Source organism: Anoplolepis gracilipes, chromosome 4, assembly GCF_047496725.1.
Source record: "Anoplolepis gracilipes chromosome 4, ASM4749672v1, whole genome shotgun sequence".
NCBI lineage: Eukaryota > Metazoa > Arthropoda > Insecta > Hymenoptera > Formicidae > Anoplolepis > Anoplolepis gracilipes.
In genome coordinates, this window is record NC_132973.1 from 14,600,978 (window position 1) to 14,618,847 (window position 17,870).

Sequence of the window (17,870 nt, forward strand, 5' to 3'; positions counted from 1 at the left end):
TATGGAAATTTCCACATTTTTCTTTAGGAATAAAGAAAAATATATCTATGTCTTGATATTAAAATTATTATTTAGAACATACATTTATTAGTAAAACTGAAACAAGCGCTTAAATATATATAAAAGAAGCATTGGAAATAAAAAATTAAAGTGTCTTTTGTGTCTTATAAATTGGCTGAGAAAGAGTAACGAGACGTATTCCATCGCACTGGTTTTAACAACGCTATCCAATCCCCTAAAAGCTCACTATTCCTCGGTTCCCTCTTAAGTGGCTTCGCGAAAAATGAACTTTGGATGACGAGGCAACGCTAGAGATATCTTTTCCGCTTCAAATTTTACCGGTGTCCCCTTTTCCGACGGATAGATTTTTATAGATTCATCACAATTCGTGGGAAGGGATTAATAGAAAAGGTTACTCTCATTATTCTCGCGTTGTCATTAGTTATCAATTATCCCCGTATTTTAAACACTAACTTATTGTAATGATGATTAATTAGAAAGAAAGGGACGGAAAAACCAACTCGAGATTATTATGAAAAATAAATCACAATCCACGAATCATTATATACATACTATTAATTATTATACTATTAAGAATAATTATAGAAGAAACGCTTTGTTGAGGTAACATTCCATAAAATTTTACTATGCAAAATATAATTTTATTATGCAAAAAAATTAAATTACATGGTAAATCATGATTAGCGTATTGAATGAAACTCTTTCGATGAATTTTCAAAGTAAAGGAGAATATGCAACGCGAGAAGAATTTTCTCAGGATGACGTTTTGCGGCCTCGCTCCAGGCTAAGGGTGCGTTGAGAAGTCTCATCAAAGTCGGCTTCTTTCAGAAAACTTTGTTAAACTATTCTATTCCATCCGTTTTCTCGCCGACGGTTAAACCTCGTTTCGTTTCGCCGCCCACTCCGGACAATGGGCGAAAATTGCGATTTAACTTTGTAGTGCGCGCAACGTTATATTGCGCTTCCGACCACGTGTCAGCGTATAATGCACGCGTGCCGAGATAATACTTGACGAAGACGCCTTCTGATTAAGGATACGCGCCGCGCTAACGGGCGCATTGTCGTCTCGCGATAATTGCATTATCATAGGGGTTGAGGGACTAAAGGTACTATGAAAGAAAATTTTGAATCGACATATTCTGCTGTAATTTGATTATGTCGAGAAAAAATTATTAAGTCTGGTAAATTCGACAAAAATAATATAATAAAAAATATGAAGCAAATATGATAAAATCTATAGATTAATATGAAAAAGATTAAAAATACTATTTTCTTGCTTTACTGCAGTTTTCTGGAAAATATATTATATATAAATATAAATATTAGTCATTATTATAAAATATTAATATATGTATAAGTATTCAATTCTGTTGTATATTTAATATTTCTTTTACATGTAGTAGCTATCTTTTTCCGCAAGAATTTTAAATATTATATTTTAACTTTAATTTTGTATTTAATTATTTTTTAATTATATTTGTTTAACTTTAGCTTGTATATTGTTTAACTTTTACATTATACAGATATTTATATTTGTGTCAAAAGTTAAGTATTAAAAAATATAGAAAAATGCGATTTTTGCTATTACAAAGCCAGCTGCAAATTATTGCCTCATAAAAGGAAAGATGCTTTAAAAAGCTAGAACATAACATAACATAAAATTCTATATAATAGAAAGAAGATTGTTATGTGCTGTGCCTACTTACATGAAATAACACCATTGTTTTTTATCAGCTCTACCTTTTGACAATGAAGTAACTCAGACAAGCAAAGACTGCTTTAAACACTTTTCGCAATTTTCATGCAATAGTAATAGCTTTCGTTTACCGATCGTGACAATACAAAAATTATTTAAGCTGATGGAAACATCGGAAAATATTGGAGAAAGAAATTTAAATATTAATAGATTATATTATAACGGTTGAACACAGAAAAATTTCAATATCGATAATCGATATCTTTGCTAATTGCAAGTTTATTTTGCCTTAAAAAGAAGTTTAAATATATTTGTTTTAATTTTTGCGTTGAGTTTTTCAAAATAGATAAGCCAAAAATTATATATATAGTTTTATCAAATTTACCGAATGTTTTAAAAATTAAAGAATTACAGAGAAAAAAAGAAGAGAAAAAGAATTGTGTATTTTTTCCAAAACTCTATTTTAAATATTACTGTCAACTTTTTGACGTAATACGTATTGTGTATTCGTGCATTTTACACAATGCTAAACTCTACAGACATTAGAATTCTTAACCCATTGTCGCCGGAATCCTTTTTATACTCTAAAATTCACAAGATGCCAAAGATTAAATTGACTGTCCGAAAAACCCGAAATCATTATCATTTTATCCAGGTGCGTGCTCATTCGCGTATTCAGAGGTTTATAGCATTTCCATAGAAGGGGAGAGATCGGCGACACGAGTCTATAAAATCCCATGAACATCCCTTGGAACGCGCTATATAGGGGCGGTCGTCACTGAAAGGAATAAAATATCGCTTTTTGCGGCAATTTTACGGCAATTTTCCGAGCCGCTGGAAACTGCGTCGTGCGCATCAAGAACCAGGTGTTTGTCAGTTCTAACATTCGCTCTCGTAGGACTTGCTATTGATCGAATACGTCCGAATCATCGAGAACTGACGATTAATAGTCAGAGAGCTGTTCAGTTGATATTCTAGTGGTTTCCAACAAAAACATTGATATAAAACGCATGCGTGCCAATCGCGTAAACAGCCAATGGCTCGTATTGTGATCGCATTTATCTTATGACACTCTTAAACTTTTCGTCACGTCGAAGTGGAATGCCCTTTTGCGAACCTAATATTTTATTGCGAAATTATGTTAGCCGATGATATTTTAGTGAGCTCGTTAACATAAAGTGCGCGGTGAGGATCGTGTTTAACATACTAAACCTTGAGTGTTTAATATTAATATCGAAATAATATTAGCGTGATGTAATTAGTTCGATGTTATTATTGTATTCTCCTTGTTCGGCAATAACATTCAACAATCAATTATCATGAATTTATTGTACATTTCCCATGCCTCCAGGGATTTGATATCGCAATATCAGCGCTCGGCTTTAAGTTGCCGAACGAAACACATTGCGTTTCACAGTTTGTGGTGTAAAATGGCAGCGTGTTTGAATTTGTTAGTTCATTTTATGCGTTTATTTGTCTATTTTGTGCAATACACATCGCGAATTCCTACGTAATACAACTCTTAAAGCGAATTAATATTGTTAATAGATAAAATATCGTATTTCTGTTTTAATAAACTTTTTCCATTCAATTTTCAACGCGTTTTTAAAATCATTTTATACGAAAAATGAAGAGAGTAGGTGATTTTTTTTATACAAAAATTTGCATAGAGAAAGAGAGAGCGAGAGAGAGAGCGAGAGAGAGAGAGAGAGAGAGAGAGAGAGAGAGAGAGAGAGAGAGAGAGAGAGAGAGAGAGAGAGAGAGCATATAGATGTTTCCAAGATACTGTCGATACACAATACAATTTTAAATCTTTTGTGTAGTTTCCCTTACATGTAAGGAAACAGAGTAATTAAAATGGCAATTTTAACATTATGTTCTCTGGAGAGAGAATAAAATAAAATTATTACACTAATCCTGTTCATCGATTTGAAGTGGGCCTCCGAGTCCTATATTACATAAGGGTTCTGTTAGTGAACTTTAATATTTTCTGTCGATTAACTTGTTTTATTCTATATCATATTATACTGATTTCTGAACTGTTAATTAAAACTTTTGAGGCATAGAATTAATGTATTCAATTGATGTATTCGATTCACTCAATATTCACTCCTTGACGTTGGTTAATTAATTACAAAATGTGGAATTAAATTTCACACAAGTTCGATTATGACTCTTGATCGCATTGCATCTTTCTTTGTGAAATTATTATAAAAGTAAATAATTATAGATATTTTAATTAACTCAAAACAAGAGATATATAATTCAAGCCATTTTTGCAATTGTGGACATAAGTGGTAGAAGAAAAATTAGAGAAGTAGTAGAGAAAAATTAGTAGATTAAAGATGGGATATTTAGCAAAAAAATTAAAAGATTAAAGAGAATGAAAACGCTCTTTGATGTAAAGTCTTCATGGTAAGAGAAGAATAGAAGCCAGACAAATACTACACTGTGCAAATAGTGCGTAAAAATTCAAGTAATTATATGTGATTGCTTGGCCACGATTCAGTTCTGATTGTTAGTTTTTGAGAATTATGCAATATATCCTCTCTCCAGCTCCATAGGCCTCTTTCCAGCTATCAAAGTTAATCACATTAAAAGTTGACACAATATGTGCAAGTAGATGTCTTAAAAATGATTGCTTTTCTCGCAATTTTTCAAGTGATCTTGCATTTATGTGAACAGATGTATCTCACTTGTAGCCGGTGAACGAGCTTTGGAATTCACTGTTCATCTAATATGTCGCCCACGAAGCTACGTTATCAGCTGCTGACACTACTAACACGTTGTACCGCACATCACGGACATGACATCGTGCGTCGCCATTGAAATCGGACATTAATACATCCCATTGTAGTACATAAGTGCCCATGTACTCAAGCTGCATATTGCATTAGCAATATGATAATAAAATATAACGTCAATGATAGCTTGGTCGTTTATAATGTAGAAAAATATTGTTATTTTATATCCTTAGTTATATATTTAAATTCTAAATACGAGACTTCTGATAGTTAGCTACAATCGTTTTTAAATCAAATTTAAAAATTCAAAGTTTAAAATCAGATTAAATTTAAATTTGTCATGTTTCTTCTAGATCATTTATCGCTTAATATCGCGATATGAAAAGGGAAATATTTCATAAAAAATCGTAATGAAATAATTTAATTACAAGCAAGAGGAGGCCTCCGACAATGCGATTTATTTACGCGACTTGAATAGCGTCGGGCAGAAATGTTCGTATGTAAGTACTTATCGTGTTCCCCCGGTGACGCCGCTAATGCGTGCCGAATCGCTCGTAACGTTGACAATATTCGAGCCCCTTTTACCAACATAAACCTGGATGGTACCGGGAGATGCTATTCCGGATACGACATCCCGATATTGTACTCGAGTGAAGTAGTCGAGTAGGGCTCGTCTTTAGTTATGGCACGTTAGTTACGCAATGCTTACTTCGCGATAAATTATGTCACGATGAAAGAGCGTTCCTGTATATGCATTCTGTATGTCATTTCGCGATGTTAAACCAGAGAAAAGAATTCATATCCTTTTTGCGAGAATATGAGAAGTTTTCTCTTATTTTTAGACCAGGAAATTGATACAGATTGATATTGTATAATTCTCACAATAGCAAGTACATAATATCTGAAAAACTAACTCTTTTGTAAGAAGTATTTATTAATTTTGCGAGTTATACACAATATTGTAGAGAAGAAATAAAGCTATTCAACCAACCGTATTATCATCCTTTTGATCGGATTAATTACGAAAGTTTAGCAGAATTAGAAAATTGCTCCGATTATATTTTATTGATCACGCGTTTCCACGACTATTGAATTGAAAATGTGCTTACCAAAAATGGCGGGGTGAAAAAGAATAATATATAATGTTCTTATTAATATTGACAATAAAATACATAAAACATATCGGATGTTTTCTCAAGGATACTTTTTTTCATTCGATGTGCGAACGAAAAAAAGATTGCAAGGGAGGAACGAAGACGAAGGGAGGAAAGACTGCAAAGGAGGGAAGTGTTCATGTGCCTAATTTTTGGCCACCAATGAATTATACGATTATTGCCACAAGCATATGCTGGTTCGCACATTATCGACATCCTTTATTAGGGATCTTCCTCTGCCAAACTGTGACCTGAAGGTCGACGAATTGTCGACGACTTGTTTGCTCAGGCCGCCCGGTCTTCTTTCAATACCGCATGAAGCGGGTTGTAATCCCTCGATATATGAGTCTCATTTGTAACTTGTGATCTTTAGCAAAATGCTTGGCATAAGTCAGAATTACGCCCCTTTCGTCCGAATGTCCGTCCGTCCGACCGTCCGAAATGTCAAAAACAGAATCGATTTAATATCTCTGTTCGCTCCAACGATACAGGTTTTACGCGGCGATAATCATATCGATATAAAAAATTACTGCGATGGAGATAATACGATTGATATTATGATTGATATAACCGACCGCGCGTATTCGATTGTATCTGTTAATTACCCAGACTGACAATCACGTGAAAATGTATTAGCGATTCGTAATAAATGCTTATTTTGATTAAATAATAATACCATTTTTAATGCAACAACACGTGAATTAATTATAACGACGCGCATTATTAAACCGTACTCTGAACAATGAACAAACTCATGCGCGCATATCGCTCTTTATCGCAGGCCTATGCATCGGTATTCAATGGTTGCACAATGAGATCGATATATCGGTTATTCGCCTTCATCTAGTGCGCTAAATTAAACTTTATTATCTAAGATGTGACGCGTCTGTCATCTTTTCTTTACGTTGATGATAACTATAAAAGAATAGCTGGCTGCTGAAACTATTCTGACTTTATCCTGACTCTTTCGAGATACGAAAGTACGTAATTGGCGTAATTGTTATTACAAAAGAGCTTCATTAATTACTTCGTAGCTGAAGGCACTCTGGTAATTGATGCTGTTAACTTTATATTAGACTGTAATATCTGATTAATGCATCGATAAATGGATAGTCTTATACCACATTAAGAGGCGAATATTTGTATTCGCATTACATTTAACGCTAAGTAATATAATAAGTATAATTTCTAACGATTATTAAACAATTATGTGTGATAGCTTCATCTCAGATATTTTTTTTTAAATTTTTGAAGAAGCTTTTTATACGGATTAAACTAGATGTCTATCTATTTTTATAAGTTCAAAAGGCGCAATAAAACTCGTTAACTAATACTTTGATTATGTTTAGATAAAGTACTGTTTTCTTTTTTTTAACGCATTAATTTATCATGGTACATGATACTTTCCTCAAAAATAAACAGGTATCGTGATTGCATTCGACATTATTACTTACTTTTTTATTTTTTTGCATGTAAGAACAATATGAAAGGATACGTCGTGAAGCGTAATCTCGTCCCAGACATTTCGCATGACAGAAACACGCGGCACAGTTGCGTGCATTTAACGCACGCGTGTACGCACGACGCGATGGTCCATTTTGGTCGGTCCCCTATGAAATCAATTATCACCCCATTTCCTCGAAATTACCGTTAATGCCAGCGCCTGTCGGATTATGGTGCTCGCGCGCGAATTTCCAAAAAAGCGCAAAAGTTTTCGGGACCGGCATTGACATAAGCGGCTTAGGAGCGCGTGCCCGCGCGCCAGCTGGTCTAATCGATCTATCGAAAACCTATCTTCCTGGGTATCGTATACATAGAAAGAGCGCGCATGAGAGGCATTAATCCCATAAATATCGAAATTATACGCGCGGTGAGCGGCTTTTGCCTTGCGTGAACGGGAAGGTATGGCTCATGTTAGACGTTATATGCAAATTTTCCCGCCAAGAACATTTGCCCTTTATGTGTGCCGTAGATTGTGTTCGTGCGCTGAATCTTTAACGAGATACAAGCGCGATATTCATAACAATTTATCTTTATGATATAAGAATGAAGTTGAGGATTAACGAGATATGTGATTGCTTTTTTTTTTTTTACAAAGAAGAAGAGATCCCAGATGATCGTTTTGTTACATAGTTATAAAAAGAATCTCTCTGATATATGTTTAATGTTATAGAAAAGATGATTTAAACTTGGGTGAGTTGGGAGTAACGTTATAGTAAATGTAACTTTAGCGACAGAATCGACACAAGCATCATTCTGTTTTTCTTCAATCCAGTAACAACAAAGAATGACACTTATGTCAACTTGTGCCGCTAAATAGAAAGCATGCATTGATAGGCGAAATTGTCAGATATTTTTCTGTCATATGTTCATTCATATTTTCAATTCGCAACAAATAGCGGCAAATAAAAGTAAATTGTATGTACATCGAAGGAAACGTCTTTTTGACTGCATCTTTTCTGTCTTCAAAAGAGCACATCGGAATCCTTATAGATATTGCACTCTCTTTTTCCTGAAAAGATGATGCGGGATATGAAATAAATTTTCTTGTCTAGAAAAAATTCATGTGTACCAAAATATAGACCGAAAAGTTTACACAAGTATCCTGTAAAAAATACAAGTTTTGCATAATATAAATACTTAAGATTATTCATTTTGCACTACTTTTTCCTGCTTACGTAAACATGTAGTTTTTATCTCCAAAAATAGTCGACTCATTAAAATGTTAAAATAAAATTTAGAATCTGCTACGAGTGTGTTAGGATAAAAAAAGATAGCATATTTTAACTTTAGTTAACCTCTCTACTAAAATAATCGTATAGAATTATTTCACGACAAATATCTTTTTTTTCTACGCTTTATCCTGTCTTTAAGATTATAAATATTTAATCAATACATATATGTATAATAATAAACTTTCTATCATATAAAAAAAATCAATTAATTAGTTTTTTATTTAATTAATTTAAATTTTATAAAAAGATGTTTTTATAAACATACATAAAATTTTTTTAGTAATCTTTAGCAGTTTTTATTAATGTCATAATGAATAACATTTCACAAAGAAATATTTTCTCATTGAAGATCTACAATAATGCATTATTATTTTTAGATTGATTATGTATATTGTATTTTCTAGCGATTATTATAAATATCGTACTATAAAAGCAACATGTAAGAAATTATCATAGTTTTAAATCATCTTTTATACAAAGAACACTATAGTTTAATAGATATATGATTTTATTTTTTGTTGTCTTGATAAAACAAATTAGCGATAATAGATAAATAGCTTTCGAAAAATAGTAAATATATAAAATGTACGATACAGTAACAACTTTTAGCGATAGAAGATAGAACTCTACAGAATCATGGTTGTAACCGTATGTGTATTACTTACCGACGCTTACTTCTTCTGTATCTACATCTGCTTCAGTCCTCATGTGCAGCAGATACGTAATGGTAACAGCATGTTATTAAGTGTGTATAATAGCAAGTTCTCAATACATGATATGATTTAATATAATTCAATCAATTTTCTTTATTAAAAAATTATATAATTTAATATTTTTTAGATTTCAGTTTCATACTGAAATCAATTTTATAAAACTCATTAAATAATATCAGGATACATATAATACAAGTAAGATAATATTCAATAATATATTAATATTCTATTTTTTTATAAGTATAAATTTATATTGCTCGCAATAACAGGGAATCCAACAATTTGCCATGTTTTTATCATGATGATTGTGTCGAATTCTTTTTAGTAACATATATGTATTATATCATGAAGCAACATATCCTTTCTTCCAAACCGTATCTTTTAGGTAGGAACCCACTAAAGGATTATTGAGCATTTCTTCCACAATATCCTTAAAGCCAAGTTGACTGGCTAACTTGTATTTACATTCGACGTCTGATAATTCAGAGATTAGAGTTTTTATATTATCTGTCATGGAATGGTTATTACTTTTTTCCAAGCAATACCTACAAATAATGACAATGTTTTTAAAAGAAAATTATTTATATACAGAAATCGTAATTTCTAAAACGAATTTTATATATATATTAATCGCATTAAACTCACCTACGCACACAATCTTGTACAATCGTAGCCGTCAAATTGTTTACCATCATGAATTCTTGAAGATATTTCGTCTCACTTTTAAGAATGCAATGATGATAAATAAGATTAGCCCAATCCGTGTTATAATTATAAGCACGGGTAACAATAAGAGCTTGAGGAAAGTTTAAGGTCTGAGTTAGTATTTTATCCAACTCGTCACTTTTTAGATTTAATATGCATACTGCTTGCTGATTTTGCGGTAACGCGTGCAGTAGTCCGATTTGAAGAGCGACAAGTTCGGCTTGATAAGCACACTGGCTAGCCAGATTTAATTTCTTATCCTAGAAGTAAAATATATATTTATTTTCTTATTCTGAATAAAATATATATGTGATAATTTTATTTCTTTACCTGTAAATAGTATTGAGTAGCATGAGTAAAATTAGTTACAGCCAGTTGTAATTGTTTTTGGATATTGTCATTCCGAGTGAACTTTATTTCTGCAATACCAGTTACGCCTTTTCCACATTCTTTTAATAGCTCAGATATTAAATTTGAAATTACTTCCTTTGCTTCATTTTCCCACATAAGTGCAATTTCGTAATACAAACGGAAATGGAGCGCCACTAAAGTAAACAATTCTTTATCATCTGGACATTGACGCTTTAAAAATTCTAATAGTGCCATTTTTAGACCTGGTACCTGTTCGATTTAAAAAAAATATATCTGTATATTTTTCACGAATCAAAAGAGAAGTATGTGTTCGCTTGCTTTATCGCATATGCAAAAATACCTTATCTAAGCCTTGTCCTAATAAAGATTCAAATTGATCATTTTCTTTTAAAATTTGAAATATGTAATTCATTTCGGTAAATCGCCCAACACCAGTTACAAGACGTACCTAACAATAAATAACAAGAATTAAAATAAATTATGGAATTAATTAATATAATTAATAAATTATATAATCTTGAAAGCATTGTTGTGAATATTAAAATATGAATGAACATACTAATAGCGTCCAGTATTTAAAAATTTGTAACATATTTGCGAGACTTTGGCACTTTCGTAATACTGAAGCTATTCCTTCCATATTACAGGAAGCTGTGAAACAATCGTGCGATCTTATTAATAATTCCAATATTGTTTTTAATCCTGCCACTGTAACACATAAAAATTATATACATATATATAATATTTAAAGAAAACTGATTTCTAATAATGTAAAAAAATAAATTACCATTTTTTTTTTCATCATGAGTTGTAATGTATCTTTTCAGCAATGATTGCGCTGTCGTTAGTAACTTTAAACCTAATAATGAAGTATCGCTACAAAGCTCCATTATTAAATGAAAGTGTGACTGCATGGAATACCCCCAAATAAAAATAGAGTCTTCCTGTCCATCTTTTGGATTAATAATATTATTATTTTTAATATTTGAAATAATCTTCTTTGAATAAAAAATTTAAAGTTGTATAAAATGTTTCTTTAATTACCTTCTATGGCACGACTTATGTGCATTGTAATGTTTTCGGTTAGAAATATTGCCACATCTTCCGTCTTAATTTTATAAGATATTATTATGTTATTAGCAGTTTCAAATTTATTTTCAATATTACTTTCTATAGTCTCTTGCAAAAACTTGATCGGATTGTTTAGTATTAATAATGACTGATATGTTTTTCCTAAACGTGCAGCAAGTTTGTAACACGAAATAATTCTTAAGCATATCTCATTTCCATATTTAAGAGTTTCTAACAATTTTTCTAAGATTGAAATACACTCCATTTGGAGTTGGTGGTTGTTGGTAATTGTTGTATCATTTGTCTTGTTGGTTTCTATAGCCGACGAGATTGTACTTACTGTAAAAATAAAATATATTGACATATTTCTTTGATACGTTAATTATATGCAAGAACTGAAAAATATTTTTAGATAAATGAAACAGAAATTATTATCAATATTAAAGATAATAGTGAGACATACATGATGATGATGAAGAAAATCTTTGTAGAGCGCGATTACGCAAAATACCATATTTTTGTTGCTTGTTCCTATTTGTCTCTTCCAAGAGACTTTTTTGTTGCACAGTTAAATCTGCTGGTAAAATTTCGCCTTCTGCTAAACTTAAACACAGCATCAAAATTTGCAAATCCTACAAAATAATTATTTCTTTAACATTAATTCTATATTCGAAAATAAAAAGAGTACTTACTTTATGATTATAATTAAACATCATGCTTATTCGTAAAGCAATATCTAGTTTGCCCAGATCAAGTAGTTTATTCATCAAAATCTCTACAGAATTTTTTTCGTTTTCGTCGCTCAAAGAGCAAGCAACTTGTAATCTATCTAAACCAGATAGTAACTCTGTTTTCAATTTATTAAAAACATAGTCATTACAATCAAACTGTACATTTTCAGGTCCAGCTAAAATACATGATTTCCACATTGCCATTTCTAGAGTATCGATAATTTGTTGTTCAATTTTGGTGTTTTTCAAAGTCTTATAAGCCAATTTTAAAACTTCATATCTAGATAAAAAATATTTGATTATTTGTGTACTACAATTAAAAAAATACGAAATATTCACCTTTCTTTATGTGATATAACTTCCTTGGCATGTTCGACAAAAAATTCAACTGCTATTTCAGATGGAACGTTATATTTGTTAAAATCTTGAGCACATTGCGTCCAAAAAGCAGAGTTTATTTTGCCATCCACATTTATAGATTTTTTAAAAGTATTTCGATACTGAAAATAATGTTAGATTCATATTTAAAAAATATGTGCAGTAATATATTATTTGATTTTTCTTAAAAAACTTTGGAAATTATTACTTGTGCTAATATAATTTCAGATGAATTTAATCCAGCACGGCATGCTAATTCTAGGGCAATCCTGTAATTTTCAATTGCTATTAAGTCGTTAATGCATCTTTGAATCTCTGTGTCAAAGTTATGTACATTGTCGATTATAGTTACGACTCTAAAATTTAATGTTATGTCGGTTTTCTGTAAAAGTTTTATTATATCCAATAAGCATTGGAAATCTGGTACTGCAGCTGTAATATATAATAAGTTTTATAAGTTATTGCAAGTAATTATGTGAGATAATACAGAATTATGAATTTTTACCTGGTAAGTCTGCAGAAAAATCACATTTTATTAGTGCTTCGAGAAACTTTATTCGTAATGGCGTACTTTGAAAGCCATAACCGAGTGCTGTGACAATGCATCGGGTTGCAACAACTGCAACCCAATACAAATTCTTCAAGTATGTGAAATGGGCGCTATCCCAGTCCATGAGTCTCTTAAAAGTAACAAAAATGATGTTATAAAAAAATAATGTTTGAATCAGTTTGTATAGTGGAACTTTCATTATAATAGTACATATACATACATTGCATTTAAGTGATGAACATTGTGACTTAAACTCCATTAAATGCTGTTGACTGTCCTTAAATTCGCTGTAACTGATTGCTTGCATCATAAATTCAAAGAATGGATTCAAAATGCTATCCTGCAAGATATTAATAACAATATATTACAATACGAACTTTTGGCCATCCTTACATGTTATATTAATTAAACTTACAGGCATGAAAATTTTGTAAGCTCGATTAACTGTGTTAATATAACCATATTGAACCATTTTATCTAATAATTCTGATACTTTATCAGAAGGCCATATTTGTTGTTCCAGACATTCCGTATAATCGAAAAGTATATCTTCTCTTTTTGTTGATATTACCATCCAACAATAACAATATGCTGACACTGAGGATGGCTATAAACGTGACATTTTTATAATTATAAAAAACTTAGTAAAATTTATTAATCAACGTAAAATAATACCTCGTAACACGTAGCTAAAACAGTCAATATAGGCATTAAGTTTGAACGAGATGCATTGATTAATGCTCCAGGTGGATCTTGACTTTGATGACAATTTAATATAATTAACCATAAATCATTATCTAAGGAAGTTGGATTAAAAGTATGTCCTATATCGATTGCATCTTTGTCAATTCCAGATGTAGAACTGGATGCTGGTGATTCCTAGAAAATTATATTGATTATATACTAGGAAACCAAAATTAATAAGCAACACTCTTACATTTTCTTTTACTCCAACTTTACGCTGTCTTGACAATGATTGCTTTGCATCACGGGATTTCTGTTCGTTACATGGTTCAGATTTGCTAAGTTTATTATTGTTGAAACACATCAATAAATGTTCTCGTATGCTCGCATTATTAAATAATTGAGCGTTTTCCAGTACCTAACACATGCACAATTAGATTAGTAGACTTTATTTTATTATAATAAACTCAACACTTTATTCTCGACCAAACTGGCATATATTACATCAAAATTACACTTCACAACCGATTCGACCTTCATTCAGGTCCTTATCAAGTGATTGATTAGATTAGATGTCTCTCTAAAACATTTGCATTTATAAGACGTGCTGTCTAACTGACACGAAAAATAGTGTTTACCATGTTACATCTAATCTAATCAATCACTTGATAAGGACCTGAATGAAGGTCGAAACGTTGTGAAGTGTAATTTTGATGTAATATATGCCAGTTTGGTCGAGAGTAAAGTGTTGAGTTTATTATTTGGAATTTCATTCTGACAACACTGATCTCCTTGAAGTTATTTATTTTATTATATAATCAATATCGTTATTTTATAACGTACTTGATTTATGGGATAAGCGAATATGTGACAGACTGCAGTGAATTCGAACCATAAATCATGATCTACCAAATATTTCAGCAATATATCGGGTAATACACAGTTGTGAACTTGTGCAAAGCGCACGATAATGTCCCACGTTTTTAATGCTTCAACGAACTGCTCATCATTGCGCATCAAGGTTTTGTTTAAGAAGTGTTTCTCGAAACTTTGCTCCAAGTAAGATATCACAGACTTTAGATCAGTTTGGTTCTTATACACTATATTTTCCAATAAATCACCTATAGAATAAAGAATATCATTCAAAACATTTTTATTCGGAAATATCATGTGTGAATCGCAATTGCTTAAAGTTATAAAATATCTTACCTATAGAAATATTTAATTGCTCTTGCACATAGTTTGCCACAGTAATATGTAATCGTAAATTGTTCGAATCAATTTTCAACAATTCAATAAAAACAATACAACTGCATACAATATCAGATTTATCTAGATTTCTCAAAGCGAGAATGTGTGCATATAAGGCTGCTTTGAATTTTCTAAAATGAAATTAATCTAAATTTTAATTTTTTCATATTAGCAATGATGAAAGTAAATATTCTCATCGAAAGTACAAACCTTTGAGAGGATACGTTTCCGAGTAATTTAGCTTGAGCATATTCTAAAGTGTATGCTGCCATGTATGGCCTGCCTTCTTTCAGATAATAACGATATGTCAGTATTTCTTTATGTCCATATTTTTTAATAAGATTTTCATTTGTGAAAGTAGGCATAGGTTCATTTTTTAAACGCCATTTGAAAAATTGTTTTGCATTGAAATTTTTATAGCCGTCTAATAATTCGTACACCGTAATATCATCTTTTTTAGTTTGGCCTTCAATGATGGATTGCATGTTTGGTATGTGTCCAAGTGCAAACTGAAGAACTTCTTGAGAAATGACATGTTCACCGATTTTTAAAGCAACTTTGTTTGTAAATATGTCTCTCATTAGTTTATTTTTCTCTGAAGTGTTTGCTTCATCATTGCCTAAGGCGTTTCTCATTTCTGATAATCGCAAAAATATTAATGTCAATGTTACTAAATAATTTGTTTTTAGATAGCCATTAAAATCATCAGAGAGATAATTAATCGATTCAACTATTCCATGTATTAATGCACCTTCGTAATGATCTTTAGCGTTACACATATCAGTTAATACATTAAATAAGTGTGTTAACTTTAAATTATCTTCTTGAGTATGATATTCTTGCGAGCAATGTGTAAGGCACAACTGTTGATTAACATTTCGCCAAAATTCCGTTTTATCAATATTGCAAGAAGATAGAGATAATGTTGTATCAAGTTCTTCCAACGTTCTACCACAGCCAAAGGAACGATTTAATATTAATTTTAAATCATTCCTTTCTTCTTCTATATATATGCCATATCTAAAACAGAAAATAATAAATTTATATATGCTTCTCTTATTAGTTTTATTATCAGTAAAATACACAAATTAAATAGATTTTACGTACCTAGATAAATAATCTTTAGTTAAATCTTTCATAAGGTTACTAGCATTGGAAGAATCTATGCATTCAATCATATCAGAAGTAATATTTAAATTTATAAATAATGATTTTAAATGGTGGTCCATTTCATTTGAGTTTTTCAATATATCTGGATTGCATTTCGCATCAATCCATAGTTTTATTGCATTAATTTTATTGTTAGATAATAAATAATTCCATAAAATAGTATTTGACACACTTCCCAAAATCTGTGGGTCATTCAAAGAGAAATATAATTCTGTGCATAAGGCTTGTTTAATATTTTCTGGTAATTTCATCATATCATTTATACATATAGAAGAACTTAATCCATTTTGAATTCTGAAACAATAAAATAACTTTTATTAATCCTTTTCTTATTGTATCTAACAGGTAATAAATATTATTTTTTTTTATTAATTTTATAAACTTACTTGTATTTTTCTTCGTGTTTTATGACAGACTTAATTATGTTCCATGCTATGACATGTTCATCTTTAAACCCACTAACATTTATCATGTACTCGCATAAATAATTTCTTAAGATTGAATCTTTGCTTTTTGTAGAAACAGCAAAAATATATTCCACTGAATCTTTTCCCTATAAAAAATGATTATTATAAACAAATCACTACTGTTTTTGACTCTATCATTTAGAAATTATATTATTAATTATACATTTATGTAAAAAAAAAAAATATGATAAATTAATGTTACGTAATATGATACATACCATATTTTTTAAAATATGCGAAGCTCTGTAAACTTGTTTTTTATTTAATAACTCACTGACCCAATTTTCTACTTCTTCATTGAAATATATACATGCTTGTTCTACAGAACAATGTCTTCTATATGCAAGGCATTTATGTGCAAGTTTTATATGGGTTCCCTTAGCGGAAGCTTCTCTCACAAGTTCTCTGTCTCCTAACGTACGCCAGCCAGACCAAATAGCAGCTGATTCTCCAGTTAAACACTCCACAGGAATACCCCCAATGGTCTTTTTCTCAGACATTTTGTATCAATGTATTTTCACATTGATTTATTAATATACTGATATCTTCACAAGTTGAAAAGTCTATCTATTGAATATTGAAAGAAGATAAAACAGAAAATTATAGCATTTTTACACTTTTATAAAAAACTAATTTTAAAAACAACTTTAAAAAATATATAACTGTTAAAAAAATACTTTGTTTAAAGTTTAAACTATAAGATGATATACAGAATTATCAAATTAAATTATTTCTTGTTACATTATTATAATATATATATGTGTGTGTGTCTATAATTTATTTAATTTTCAATTTTTTTCAATATGTTTTAGATCCATAATTTTTTATTATGTCTAAAATAAATATAAAATGACTAATAAGTTAGAATAATAATTAGGTTAGAATAATAAAAACAACAAGGCAAATTAAAATAGTTTTCGATACATTATATTTACATTTTTATATAAGCTCTCACGAACAATAATTATTTATCTGCACGAGTGTTACATTTTTATTTGAGATATTATTAACATTCACATCACATCATATTATGTTTATGGAAAGCACTAGTGTTCTTTTTTGTGTCTTTCCGACACCAACAACTTAACCAACAGTTGATAAGAATGAATCAGCTGATAATGTAGTATGTAGTTACATTAGCAATCACCTGAGATACGCATGTTAGTAAAATAATTACATATAGTGCCTATTGAACAAATATATGACATTAATAATAATGAAATATTAGCAACAGTAGAATTTTGTTAAATTATTATAATTATTATATCAATTTTTAATGAAAAATTCTTTTTTAAATATTTTTTTAAATAATTATATATTACTATAAAAATTATACAACGTAGTCATTTATAATTAAAAAAATTTTTTTAAAGAATTAGTTTTTAAACATATAACGGGATATTTTGTTAGAAATTGTTATCTTATTAA

The 17,870-nt window shown here is 30.4% G+C and overlaps 1 protein-coding gene and 1 long non-coding RNA gene across 2 annotated transcripts in view; one reads left to right on the forward strand and one right to left on the reverse strand.

Annotated features, from left to right (window-relative positions):
- Nucleotides 1-17,870, forward strand: part of LOC140665272 (uncharacterized) — an 87,423-nt gene that overhangs the window by 20,088 nt on the left and 49,465 nt on the right. The gene's annotated exons all lie outside the window — the stretch shown is intronic.
- Nucleotides 9,220-17,536, reverse strand: Spg11 (spatacsin). The gene is made up of 23 exons (XM_072891132.1): nucleotides 17,378-17,536; nucleotides 16,661-17,009; nucleotides 16,362-16,528; nucleotides 15,913-16,269; nucleotides 15,016-15,825; nucleotides 14,764-14,936; nucleotides 14,398-14,675; nucleotides 13,808-13,972; nucleotides 13,546-13,749; nucleotides 13,286-13,477; nucleotides 13,091-13,210; nucleotides 12,826-13,000; nucleotides 12,529-12,752; nucleotides 12,282-12,442; nucleotides 11,904-12,222; nucleotides 11,675-11,843; nucleotides 11,185-11,550; nucleotides 10,928-11,092; nucleotides 10,700-10,848; nucleotides 10,481-10,588; nucleotides 10,099-10,389; nucleotides 9,709-10,028; nucleotides 9,220-9,608 (listed from the first exon to the last, which is right to left on the reverse strand). Exons 2-23 carry the CDS (start codon nucleotides 16,940-16,942, stop codon nucleotides 9,407-9,409), a joined length of 5,397 nt encoding a protein of 1,798 aa, XP_072747233.1. The 5' UTR covers nucleotides 16,943-17,009; nucleotides 17,378-17,536; the 3' UTR covers nucleotides 9,220-9,406.

Bases quoted from the DNA above. Each gene is read 5' to 3' on its own strand.
- Spg11 (XM_072891132.1), bottom strand. From the start codon at position 16,942: ATGTCTGAGAAAAAGACCATTGGGGGTATTCCTGTGGAGTGTTTAACT. The intron at 16,529-16,660 runs GTATGTATCATA...CATTTTTTATAG, and splicing joins CGCATATTTTAAAAAATATG to GGAAAAGATTCAGTGGAATA. The intron at 13,001-13,090 runs GTATGTATATGT...GTTACTTTTAAG, and splicing joins GTTCATCACTTAAATGCAAT to AGACTCATGGACTGGGATAG.